Source organism: Lutra lutra, chromosome 14 (assembly GCF_902655055.1).
Source record: "Lutra lutra chromosome 14, mLutLut1.2, whole genome shotgun sequence".
Taxonomy (NCBI): domain Eukaryota; kingdom Metazoa; phylum Chordata; class Mammalia; order Carnivora; family Mustelidae; genus Lutra; species Lutra lutra.
In genome coordinates, this window is record NC_062291.1 from 23,959,847 (window position 1) to 23,973,886 (window position 14,040).

A 14,040-nucleotide genomic window follows, 5' to 3' on the forward strand; every position below is an offset into this window, starting at 1 on the left:
CCCCATACAGCAGACAGCCTTTTGCTGGGGCTTGGTTTAGGAGCAGCTGCAGTTTGTTCTGGAAGCAGGAGGTGGCCTAGTGACCTCCTCAGCCCCAGCCATCCGGGTTTGGGATTCTGCTTCCCTACTCAGAGATGCAAATGCAGTCTCCTGGGTCACAATAGGGGTGTTCAGATTTCTGGGGTGAGTGCCCTTTTGAAAAGTTAGCTATTGTTTTCCTTATTTCTCTTAAAAGTGTGGAGAGATGCTGAGATATGCAAAACAAGCCCCTTAGGACAATAAACTTGATGGGGTGTCCCCGTGTTTTTTTAAAAAAAGATGGTTAAAAAATACTTTCAAAACTCAACAAAAATGCTTGCTCTTGTAGACTAAAGTTAGAAGTGCTTGAGTGGAATTTTTCTTTCTTTTCCGACTGAGTTCGTAAAAAGATGAACATGGAAGGTCTTCAAGACGCTGCTTGGTCGGCTCTAAGAGCCTTTTTCTGGAGACAGGGCCGGGGCCTGAGAGGTGACTCAGTGGCTTCCGCCAGATCTAAGGGAGGCATGTTCAGAGGAGTGACCATTGGATCCATTACTGTTTCCCTCCAGTTAACAAACCCTTGGAGAAGGCAGGTCGGGGCTCCACCTCAGGGAGCATTGCTGCTCGAGCAGGCCATCCCTCGTGTCCCTCGTGGGGCAGAGGAGAAGACTGAGGCCCAGCGAGGTGGCTTCTTAAGGCCCGCCGTCTGGTCAGGGGCTAGCTGAGCCCAGGACGCGGGTGACTGAGGAAGCTTTTCATGCCTTGAACTTCTGGAAGATGGACTCTGCCCCTGTTGTATGTGATTTTGACAGTATCTTGCTTTTGTTAAAAAGCAAGATTTGACATTTGTTAAAAAGGAGAGCCGATGGATCATGGCTTACAAATGAAAGCAGTGAGCCAGACAACAGCTCTTCCTAACTGCAAGTTAAGAAGAGGATGACCTGATGCTTGGACATGGCCTAATGAACTGGTTCAGGGAAGCAGTTACAGAACGGAAATCGTCTGGTTAAGGAAACACACCCACTTGCATCAAGATAGCATGTGGGCTTTTCAGAAGGCACATACCTCACTGTTGGCGCTTTCCACAAATGAGCCCCCGAACATGGCCGCCATCCACCTGCAGCTACAGATCAGCAATGGTTTGTGGGCACTGATGGCTCCATCGTCCAGCCCGAATGTCACATCTGCCCGGGGATTAAGGAAACGTAACCGTGAGCCAGCTTTGTGGACAGTTCTCCCCATATTCATCAACCCACATCTCATACTCCCTCTTCCTTAACTTTACTTAGTGATTTTGTATCAACCTCCACTTTTGGAACACCCAATTCCTTCTATGTCATCCAAGGATTGGGGGTAAACATTTAAGATTACGCATAAGCTCCCAACGCAAATTCTCTGAACCATACAGTAACATGAAGGAGAGGAATGTTTTTTCCTCCCTACTATGAACAATTTCCAAAATAAAAGACCAGCGGAAGAAACACTACGTTGTTAACATTTTGCCATGTTTAATTTCGCTGTGTGTGTGTATGGATAGCGAATGTGTGTGTAGAGGTGTACACTTTTTCAACAGATAGCACAACACCACAAACTACTTGATCACAAGTTTTCTAAAAATAAGAATGTTTTTCTAGATAATCCCATTACCATGCCTAAGAAAATTAGCAACGATTCCCTAATTTCATCCATTATTTAGTTCATAGTCAAAATTTTCCAACTATCTCTAAATCATATTTATAGTTTTTTCTTTCTTTCTCTCTCTTTTTTTTTTAATAGACAATCGACTTGATGTTCCCCCTTTTATTTGGTCACTGTGCCTCTGCATTAAGGGGAGGGTGATTCAATTCATTCCACTTAAGGTACACTGTTTAATTTACTGCAGGTTTGCAACATTGCTTTTCATTAGCTTTCAAGATGGCTTCGATTTCAGGATGGTCCATGTTCAGGTAAATATTATTTATTTATTTATTTTTAAGATTTTATATATTTGACAGAGAGAGATCACAAGTAGGCAGAGGGGCAAGCAGAGAGAAAGAGAGAGAGAGAGAAGAGGAAGCAGGCTCCCTGCCTAGCAGAGAGCCTGATGCGGGACTCGATCCCAGGACCCTGAGATTATGACCTGAGCTGAAGGCAGAGGCTTAACCCACTGAGCCATCCAGGCAGCCCCTGGGTAAATATTATTTATAAGCTTTAAAATTAATGAACAGACTCAGTAATCAATGACTACATGTACAGCACCAAATGTGTATTATCAGGACAGGCATTATGAACAATAAGGACAAAACAGAAGTGTACACATAAGTAAAAGTCAGCAAGTCACATTTTTACAATGAAATACACACACACACACACACACACACACAGAGGGCAATTTCAGAATTTAGTATAAGTCCGTGCAAGCAATTGTGTGAGGATGCTGTGGGCAGCCGACTGCCTGGATATCAAGGACAAAGAAGGGGCGAGGAAAATGTAGAAGAGCAGGGTAAAGGAGTGTGAGAATGAAAAGGAGAGGTGGGCAAATGAGACACCCCTGATGGGAACACAGAGAGTTGCCAATATCATCTCAAGGATTTCAGGGCTGAAAGGGTCAGTGGAGAGTAGACTCGGTCAGGGAAAGGACCCTGAAAGGGAATCGTGGGCATCAAGCTGACTGGATCTGGTTCAGGCTCAGGTGCAGGGGTAAGGTGACCTACCTTCGAGAAGCACTGTGATACCAGGACACTTCAGAGGACAGCCTGTGTGCAAATCCTGCCTCTATCATTTACTATCTGTATAACCTGGAGCAAGTTAAACCTTTGTCCCTCAGTTTCCCCATCTGCAAAATGGAATAATCTTTAGCCTTTGAGTCTGATAAGAACGAAATAGATGGATACATGCAAGCTAGAAGGGTACATGAAAAAAAATTAGCATTTATACATGTTAGTGATGGTTATTCTCTGCCCTACTCATGTATGGCTAATGTTTAATAAAACACAACCAAGGGGATCGATGACTTTACTGTTGGACCCACTTACCTGAGAATGTCCCTTTGCTGAGACACTCTTTTATCCGATTGGCCTTCCTGACATGAAATGCTTTCGTAATCTCCTGGTTCATGAAGGCTTCCTTGTTCATGATGTTCTCCACCATCATCCTCAAATCAAACATCTCAAGAACCTCTGCAATCTGAGCCAGGCCCACCAAGTCCTTCTCTTTTTCATCCAGTTGTCCCGTGTACAGAAACTGGAGCAGGGTCCGGAAAGGGCCTGGCTGGACGGAGGAGTCCATCCTGACCACGGTGATGGGGGCCACCCGCTTTGAAACGGGATTGACTTGCATCTCCCTGTGCATGCCGACGAACCCCTTGCTCCAGCCTGACAAAGTCTGCATCTCTGGAACGGAGCTCTCGCCTTCTAGCCCCAGACTTTCCTGCTGGGACAGGTTCTGGCTTGAGGACTTCCACTGATTGGTCTGAGGGGTCCTGGGCGTGCCTTCTTCCCTCTCTTCATCGAGGTCAAGGCTCCAAGCCCGCCCCTGGACATCCCTGCTCTGCTTCTCCTTCTCACCAACTCCTTCACTCCCATTTGGGGCTTCTTCACATTCCATTAAAAAAAGATCATAAAATTTGGAAGAGGAGGTAGCGAGGTAAATTCGATGTGCAAAGATGTGCTCCTGGTCCTGAAGGACGAACAGGACGTCGGCACACAGAGGATTGTCCAGTAAACAGGCAGCTTCGCTCGTCCCTGTGGTGGGACATTCTGGAACTTTGATGACCGGTGGAGGGGCTTTTGGAGGTAGGAATGGTGCCTGAAGTAAAGGTTTCTGAACTTTCTTTAGGTGGGATTTCCAGAACTGCAGGTGTCTGCGAGAAATCAGCGCTGCTCGGATTGCATTGTCAAACACATCCTTGATGCCGAACTGGTCAAAGACACTTGTCTCGTAGTACGGTATGCCGAGTTCCTTCGCAACCTCCCGGCCTTTCTCAGGGGGCAGAATATCCCCTCTCTTTATGGGCCTAGAATGGAGGATTTAAAAAGTTACAATCAGCCTCATTTTAGGAAAAAAATGGTAATGAGGGCCTACCAAAGCACCTAGTAGAACTGAACCTTTAAAGTCCTATGCAGGTAGGGCTTGTGGGTGGCTCGGTCCTTAAGCGTCAGCCTTTGGCTCAGATCATGACCACAGGTCCTGGGATCGAGCCCTACATTGGGCTCCCTGCTCAGCAGGAAACCTACTTCTCCCTCTCCCAACTCTCCCTGCTTGTGTTCCCTCTCTTGCTGTCTCTCTCTGTCAAATAAGTAAATAAAAGCTTTAAAAAACGTATATTAAAAAAAAAAGTCCCGTGCAAGCCTTTTTTTTTAAAAAATATTTTTATTTATTTATTTGAGAGAAAGAGTATGAGTGATGTGGGAAGAGCAGAGGGACAGGGAGAAGCAGACTCCCCCCTGAGCAGGGAGCTGGACATGGGGTTGTATCCCAGGACTCTGGGATCATGACCTGAGCTGAAGGCTGCTGCTTAACCAACTGAGCCACCCAGGCACGCCCCACCCCCCGCAGGCTTTCAGTAAGGCTCTGGAAAATCTATCAACCTCAAGTCTTCCAAACCTAAAGGTTTAAGTTTGCAGGAAAAAAAAAATGCTTTCAGTAGTAACAACGGTAACTGAAGTATGAGCCATATTCACTAGCTATATGATCCTGGGCAAGGTACTTAAACTCTTTAAGCCTTGGTTTTCCCACTGGTGAAACAGGAATAATAACAGTAACTACCTACATTTGCAAGGACTCCTGAGAAGTTGAAATGAGGTAATATGTTCAGCATGGCACCTGGCCCACAGTTAGGGGTTACACAATCCCCACCCTCGCCACCTTCGTCTTGGTCACCAGCACCTTGTGATGACATTTCGCGTTATAACCTTACAAGGAATCCATATGCTTTTTCTCATTTGAGCCTCACAATAACCCTACGGGGGTGATTTTCACCCACCTTCTGAAGGAACTGAGGCAGGGAGTTTTCAGGTTTTGCCTCGGGTCACATTCGCAAGTTGTCGAGAGACCTCTGCCAAGCAAGTAGAGTCTAGAACCCCGTAGTTCTAGACTGGTTAAGTGGTCCACATCCAATAGCCCAGTAAGTCACATCTGTGAGTCTCCTTTCATGTCTAACTGCTTCTCTTCTCTTCCTCGTCTGCGGTCACACCCTCATCCTCTTTCGCTTGGACTAGTACATAAGCCTCTTCCCTATTTGTCTTCAGATTCTCCACCTTTTAGGCCAGAGTGCTCACTGCTGCGGGAAAAATCCTTACCTAACACAAGTATGACTTGCAGCTGTAATTCTTTTTCAAGATTTCCTCTGGTTCCACAAAGCCCATGCACCACAGGCTACGCCTTTAGGCCGGCACACAAGGCCCCATTATAATCTAATCAAACCCAGGGAGGCCAAACTTCTGGAATTAGTGCAAGTGAGTAGTGCCATGACTATGGCATAACACATAAAAGACAGATTCCGGAATGTGGGCAAGATATGATTTGTTGTTCTACTCTTCACAAACACACTCTTGATTCTGAGACATACTGTTAGGAATGGATCATCCCAGGTACATATTTGGCTTTCAATACCAAAGGTCATGTGCGTGACAGGTGCTGGTCTTAGGAGAAACAGAGCACTTAGGAGAAATATAGTATAGAAATATAGATAGACTTTGGATTTGAAGACCTGGATGGAACACAAGGAAAAATGGTAGGGTGCTGTGAAAGCAGAAGCGGGGATTAACTTCAACATTGGCTCCTCTGAGCATTTTGGTCTCCTGGCTCCTAGGACTGACCTGAAAATTACTAACTGGTGACACTCCTCAAGGCTCAGGTTCAAATGTCACCTCCATCATGAAATCTCAGCGCTGCCCTAAAGAAGGGACTATTCCCTCTGCATCCTCTAGTGCCCATAACTCTCCTCTAGTCCTCTGGTCTCCTCCAGTCTGTGGTTGTGAGGACTGATTATCTTGGCCGATTCTTTCCCACGGAAAGTTCTGGATGCCAGAGGCACTCTCTTTCACTGTGAGTCCCCCCCCCCCAAACGTGGCTTCTAACATGCATGCCTATTCCACGCATTTAACAGAAGAACTGTGAAAACCCAACATGAAATGAAAATTTATCCGAAATGCACCAAGAATGTCAGAAATTGTCTAAAGAAAGCATCGTTTGCTTTTGCTGTGAGAGTATAAAAAGCTGTCTATACAAAATTTTTCTAATTAGCCTATTAGGCAAACAACAGAGGAAGGTATTAATATCAACATTTTGGGGCTCTGCAGCAACAAATGTTATAAAACATAAGATATATATATAAAATTATTTTTTATGAAGGGATTAAGGAGGGAGCATGGGTTTTTTAAAACTCTTATTTCCCCCTAAAACTGGTATTCCACATTTTATACAGCATCAAACAAATCTTCCTTCAGGCGGATTTTTAAACTTGTGGCACTTTAAAAAACATCACTACTAGAGACATTTAAAACACAGTGTTGCTGTTTTGCAACTACAGGTCCATATGACTTTTAAAAACTAGACACTGCCATTTTGGGAATGAAATATTCTCAGAGGTTGGACTGAGCAAAATGAGAAGACTGAAAACACTTGGATGTGTGTATTTGCAAGAACCCGATATTCCTAGGACCAGAAACTGTGGCTCATCATTCTGGACATTCATTAACTTTACTATAATAATCATAATATCAAGAATGACATTATTATGAGTGGCTCATGTTTTGTTTAATGTTTTACAAATTTCAAGGCACTTTTATTCACCCCATGTCACTGGTTGGAGAATTCACTTCCAACACTCGTTCACCATTTTACAAAAATGGGTTCCTTACCTACGAGGGGATGGTGAGCCCAAGAAGCGTCAGAATTAACGAGCTAACTTAAAGCACATAGCTGATTGATGGGGTCCCACCACCAATGCAATCCTAGGCTGCAGAGACATCTGTTACCTCTAAATTTTAATTTGACCAGCACAGCGAAACACGGAGTCCCTTGGCTTACCTTGCTAAAGGGCGTCTGGCTCGATTAACAGCTTCAAGATCAGCATAACGGAGATCTAGCTGGCAGCCAACTAGGACAACAGGTGTGCGAGGGCAAAAGTGCTTGATTTCTTGATACCACATGGTTTTCACATGATTTAGGGAATTGGGATTAGCAATCGAAAAACAGAGGACCACAACATCAGACCTAAAAGGAAATCACAAAAGAAGCTGTATTTCCTTCTCACTTTTCTTTCTCTTTTATCATTATGGTTCCTCCCTTCTCCACCACGCCCCCCCACCAATCCATCTAAGGCCATATCATGTCACAATAAAACCAAACCAAACCAAACCACAATATTAAAATACGTCTCGGAGTCATGCAAACAGCCTGAGAAGCCCCCACATTCCAGTACCAACACAGCCTGAGTTTATTGTCATATCGCACTGCGGAACGCCTGTGTATCGTGAATTTTCTGATGATATTATTTTATAGTACAGATGATTACCCAAACTCGATTCAGTCCTGGAGCCACAACATGCGGAACTATTTCTGTTCGTCACAAGAAATAGTTGCGAGATAAAATAAAACAATAAAAACTACCTTTTACCCGTTTAAACGTAAAGGCGATGATGAGTCAACCCCATGAGATAAAGCAAACAGTTTAAACATTACTGAGAACATAACAAGTCTTTGCAGTCCAGGGTCAGCAAATACACAGAAGGATTTCTGCCCTTCTTCCCACTTAAGCACACATGTAGAGAGCACAACCACTTATCTGTTTCTGAAAAGAAAATGTCCTGAATTTGCAGGGATTTTGACTCCTTACTAGGGATATGGCAAGAAGGTCATATTTAACAGAAAGCCAGCAAGAGTTAGGTGGATGACTAATACGAGAATGTCGGAAGCAGATTTCTCCAGTGTTGTATATGACACACAGCAGGTAAGTGGGGAAAGGAAAAAAGTACTTGATAGTCAATTTTGACAGAAGGATCTTCTATTTTTATATAATAACTTACCATTCTCGAAGCCAGAGAACCGTTTTACAAAACAGTTGTTCAATTATGGTGTTTGACAGCTGCTAAAAGGTATTTTAATAAGAATTACAAACCAATCATTCTAGGTTAAAATATGCTGAATGGTGACTTTGAAAACACTGAGGCAGAAGAATAGAAAGAATAGGAAAAATTATGCCCAAGGATTCAAGACTATCTTTCAGCTAAATTCAGAAATAAGCTCTTACAATTTTATTAGATGTTAATTTATTGCCTTTGTTGTTTATGTAATGAGAAGAATCAAGTCGATGAATCAAAACACCTTCTTTTTAAATCATTAATGAGATTTCCCCTCTACATATCAATGAAGACAAACAAATATATCCAGGCAACCATAAAATTTCTAAAAATAATCATTTGCAATGCAGAAAACTGCAGGGTGCTTACATTAAATGTAATTCATAAGTTGAATCTTTAAATTTATATCCCAGAAAAACTGCATCAGACCCTAGCAGAGGGGAAAATCCTGAGATTAAAATATTTACAAATTATAAAAGAGGACCTCGGACTCAAAGTGGATGAATGTATTAATCTGCACGTTTAGAATGTCCTTGAAATAGATATTATCAGAGACTCGTAGACACTGGAAAATATATTATTATGTGTAAAAATATGCATAAATATATAAATGAAAGGGAAGCATGTCTTGTCTTTGGGATTCTGATTTAGTTAGTGGAATATTCTGTGCACAGCCTTACTTCTAATCAGCATAAATAACGGTACCCGGGAAAGCCAAGAATGCTTTGAATTTTACATTTTTTAGGAGCTGAGTTTTCTATTATTCATAATCCTATTTATATAGGATATCTGATGCAGCTCCTCTCTAAGCTTCATCCCGATCATAAAACAAAGCCACCACGAATTTTGGCACAGTGAGATTAACATGGCATTCTGTGAGGTTCAATATTATAGAGAAGGAATTGAGGAAATGTATCCAGCACCTAAATGTGGAAGAGTATATATATGCATAATATTGTTCTAATTGGTGCCCATTTCCATATTGAAGCACATGGCTATAAAGGAAATAGTCTCAAGGCTTAATTTATATGACAGACATGTAGCTAAATGTCAATTCTGTTATCTAATTTTATGATACAGTGTGTGAGGTTTTGAAATCAGAGCTGGCTCCGTTGCCAAGGTTACCGTGATAACACTCAAGCCACTGAACACACACTGGTTACTATTCAGCTGACCTGTAAACAAGTACAGACAGGACCTCAGGGGCTGGAAAAAATGGAATCTCTTGATGATAGTCGCTTAATGCCATCACACAATACAGGTCCGGAGGGCCCAACCTCTAACTGTGTCACATCAATATCTCAATGCATGAAATGCTGTTGGAAAGCTGGAAAAATAATTCGATGTTCTGTAAATATTTTGCCTCAAAAGGATGATAGTTAAAGAGAAGAGGTTGTACTGAGAGCCATACTACCTCTGAAGCTAGAATAACTTACTGGATCGAAATTCTATTTGTGTCCTTGGAATAAAGTTTTTCTTTTTTCCTTTTATTAATGCACATTTAGGGGCTAGGAGACTGCATTGCCATTGTTGAACACTGATGACAGTTAAAAAAAAAAGATCCTGTTTTACCTACCAACTTGCTTCAGTGTCTTTGGGTTTAACCCTTGTTGATCTCAATACAAATGCAAGTGAAGGAAACATTATGTACCAATTATGGAGAATCCCATTCTTCAGGCCTGCCCGAACAATGCAGTACCCTGACCCTTAACTGAAAGGCTGGGAATCAATGGATGTGGAGACGGACGGAGGGACGGGGGAAGATGTTGTTTTGACACATTCCTCCTTAGCCCAATATTCTTTTCGAACCCCGAACTCTTCACACAGCAGGATCCTCTGTGATATAAACACCTATACAATCAAGTAACTATTTTGAGAATGCCATGTATTCCCTCTAGATTTTGAGCCGCTTTTCTATCTAGTCAAGGAAGGCACGAGACCTGCAGCTAAGAATATCTCCAGCTTTAGGCAGGATTCCAAGGACCTAGAGATATTAAATAACTTTTAATCAAAACATTCATTCCTGTGTGGAGACTGTTCAGTGTCTGACACAGGCTCATGTTTTAAAATGCCATGCCTATGGAAGATAAAAAGAAAAAGGCAGGTTCTAGCATTTCCACTTCTGTGGCTCTGCTATATTTTTTTTACTAGGAAGGGCTGAGTTTAAAAATAATTGGGAGGGGGAGGTGTGATGAGGACATTCTCACATACTATGTAGCAGGGTTAGCCCAGAAATGACCTCAGGGTTCCTATTTCAGCTGTAAAAAGAATCTGATAGGGTTTAAATGGCGTCCTACAGCTATTTGGAATAGAAAGCACAAGAATTTGAGAACGCAGAAGCAAAGCACAGAGTAGACAGAACTCTAAACTCCAGAACTCGAATATCGAGAAGGGGTAAGGAAGATGTTTAGATTTTTTTTTTTTTTTTTTTTGACCCAGCTAAGTGGCTTTTTAAAAGAAAGCCAGGATTACAAAGGATTTAAGAGGGCAGGGTCTCAGATGCTTACCTATGGAATGTTTATTTTGGGGGAGAAAAATGTAATTTCTTTTCCTTAAGGGGAAGATATTAATATAAAAGTCTCACTACGGTACTAGAACATCAAGTAATGCCCATGGAGTAATGTTTTGATTAGTTAAGTAAAAAAGAATCCAAAGTAAATCTGTGTGTTGAAACAATTGTGACTCTCTCTTCAGAGAAGGGTGGGAGGTGGGGAAGGGATCAGAGAGGGCCTGAGTCATCCAAAAATGCTTGAGCTGATAAAGCCAACCTCCATTGTATCAGTTTTTCTTCAGATATTAAACAAACAGGACAGCATGTTTTTTTCAGTTATCTTTCAAGGAGACCATGGGCCAGAGAGAGCACGTAAAAAATTGTCAAAGGAGTCTGTGCAAAGTTGGGACCAATCTCTGTCGATGGATGCAAGAAAAAAAGTCTGAAAACAGTTCATCTTACATATGTCGGCTCAAGCTAGACTTGAAACAAAAAAGGCCATACAAGTTCCCTGGGCCTATCTTTATAATGTCTACAGTGAAATATAGCAAACATGGTGGGAAAAGGTCAGAGAAGCAACCAGAAGGTAAACTGCTTTTCCAATGTAAAATACCAAACTCATCCTTTGAAGAAGTGGTTGAAAATGGGTAGACAATCACTATAACACTGCATTGTTCAGAATGGATTTCCCAAGTTCCTTTCTATCACAGAAGTGCTCTTATCTTCTTGGTTCATTTCGCCTTTCCTGGTCCCATCTACCTTGCCACGACTGTCCGGCCCAGGAGCTGCTGTGGGCCTTGTGTTGTCTTATCTGGTTAAAGTGAAGTGAAGAAAAAAAATACCCAAATTATCCTTTATCTAAGAGCTTAACCTTAGGCGAATCTGATAGGCCACTGTGAAGGTTCTTTGGTTCCAGCTCATCCCCCAGATAGCTGTGAGTGGGACAGCCAAATGCCCTTCTCCAATGGCCAGTTCTGGTCTTGTCTCTTGCTGACACATACTTGGTGACCATGAGTAAACCAACAGTTCTATTTAGAGTTTCACTTGGAAGTATCCCCTTGTTAACATAACCTTTGAAGTCTTGTTCTATGGTAGGACCCTACCTCTTTACATGTCAGTACTGCCTGCCATTTCTTTTTTTTTTTAGTAGAGACTCCCATATCCATCTTGGTAGAGATCATGATCACGTTTTTTTTTTTTTTTTAAAGATTTTATTTATTTATTTGACAGAGAGAGAGAGATCGCAAGTAGGCAGAGAGGCAGGCAGAGAGAGGAGGAAGCAGGCTCACCGCTGAGCAGAGAGCCCGATGCGGGGCTCGATCCCAGGACCCTGAGATCATGACCTGAGCTGAAGGCAGAGGCTTAACCCACTGAGCCACTCAGGTGCCCCTCATGATCACGTTTTAATGGGCTTCTTTTCCTTTGTCAGTGCGCACAGGTCCCCTTCTGGCCAAGATTCAAGTAGGAGTCCCTGACCTCCCCCTTTGGGACTTCAAGCTTCCTTCTCCCACTGGAACCTAGGTAGGCTCTTTACAGAAACATTTTCAAAACCATTCATGTCAACAACACACCTTTCATGCATATAGTCTGACAGCGCTATGCAAACAGATCAAAACAGCACAAAACAGCTGGGAGCATGGCAGAGAGAGGGAATGTGTCACACGTGGCTTTGGAAAGTTTTAGTAGGGAAGCAGCCCGGTGTGTATGAGATGCAGAGGGAGTTGTCAGTGATCGGTGAACATAACCATTGGGAGATGAATGGCTCTGTAAGCTCATACTCATGGAAGATGGAGAGGTCTGTAGGGGAGCGCCTGGCAGGGGATCTGGGGAGAGCAGGGCAGTACCATGCAGTGCCCTGATGTGAGCAGAGAAATCAAGTCAATACTTTACCAATAGCAGTGAGGCTTCTTAAGTACAGATGTTATGTGGGGAAAACTGTCAAAACACCCTGCAATATATCCAGATTTGGGAGTGATTAGCATGCGCGACTATTTCTTCCAAGCCCATAACTGCATGTTTAGTAGGAAGCAACATTTTAAACCGGCCTACCCCCACCCTCCAAAACTGAGGCCAAAACAATGCATGCTCTTAAAGGCAGAAAAGCCAGATCAACGTCCCACCAACGGCACCAAACCCCGAGACAGATAAAATTTGAGTCTTCAAAATGGTTGGTTCTTCGATCATGATACAAATATCACGGGGACAGTGATCCTGCTATAGAAGGTTCTGGGCTATCATCTAGTAGAAAGGGGCTCTTTTTCACTCAACATCCCATTTTCTCTGCTTAGCAATCCATGCTCCCTATAGGATATTCTTACATCTCACACAATCATCAGAAAAAGTTGAATGCATGTGAAATTGGGTGAAGCACAAGTTATTTATTAGAAGAAATAGTTTAAGCAATCTTATTTAACTCCTGGTCAATGACAGCAGGAAGCACTGACATAAAGAAGGCTTGCTTAATAGGAGAAGGTAAAATTGTGGCAATAAATTCCCTCCCAATACCACCTCTCATTCTCATTCCTCTTCGGCTTTCCCTGAAGCTAAATGACCGAGGAACTTTCCATACTCTTCACTTTTTCTACTGAGAGCAAGATTAGTTGTAGATAGAAGCAAGCCTCCATGTCAGCCTCAATGCCAAATGGGAGGTCTCGGGGATTAACCTCCCTGACTCTTTTGAAACAAATGTGACTAGCAAGATTATTCCACCAGAATAGGAAAGGGAGTTTACCCAGACCTCTCAGCAATCCTCCTTGAATCAATAAAGGTACAAGGACTTGTAAAGTCAGTTATCCAACAGCAATAAACAATCATTCAATCACCTCCTCTAACAACATTAACAGATAACATACTATATACCGGGTACTCTCCTAGACATTGAGGTTACAGCAATTAAAGACACAAATCACTGTCCTTGTGCTTATCTTCATGCACATATTCTAGAGGAAAACAGAGACAACAAGCAAGAAGAATATGTAAACTATATGGTGTGTCGGGTAGTGACAAGTGCCAAACAGGAAATATAGCAGGGAAGGGGGACAGAAATATTAGGGAGCAGAAGATGCTTCTGGACTGCGGTAACGAGGGAGGGCCTCACTGAGCAGAAGACACATCAGTAAAGACCTGAGGGAAGTGAGGGAGCTAACAGGCTGCTGTTTGGAGGGAGAACACTGTGGAAAAGGAAAGAGCTAGTGCAAAGGTCCTGAGGCAGGATGTCTCCCTTAGGATGGGGTGGGGAGAAGCAGGAGCTGAGATTGGAGATAGTGCTGGACAGAGGTAGGTAGGGTCTCATGGTATCTGGCTCTTACTTTGAATGAACTGGTGAACTGTTAGGGGTTTTTGAGCAAAATGACATGATATAATCTACGTTTCAACAAGGCTTTCCCACTGCTATAATGAGAACTGACTAATTGGTGGTGGTGGAGGGGAGGGGGACTGTCGGGGGTGAAAAGGCAGAAGGATGGGACC

The 14,040-nt window shown here is 42.8% G+C and overlaps 1 protein-coding gene across 20 annotated transcripts in view; it reads right to left on the reverse strand.

Annotated features, from left to right (window-relative positions):
• Positions 1–14,040, reverse strand: part of RHOBTB1 (Rho related BTB domain containing 1) — a 122,513-nt gene that overhangs the window by 11,684 nt on the left and 96,789 nt on the right. For 19 of the 20 annotated variants that reach the window (XM_047701907.1, XM_047701893.1, XM_047701904.1 and 16 more), the window contains 3 exons: positions 7,030–7,215; positions 3,033–4,012; positions 1,084–1,202 (listed from right to left, as the gene is read on the reverse strand). In XM_047701907.1, coding sequence (XP_047557863.1) covers positions 1,084–1,202; positions 3,033–4,012; positions 7,030–7,215 — 1,285 coding nt within the window. Of the gene's footprint in view, positions 1–1,083; positions 1,203–3,032; positions 4,013–7,029; positions 7,216–12,462; positions 12,521–14,040 lie in introns of all 20 variants that reach the window. The other variant, XM_047701909.1, reaches the window with a different exon arrangement.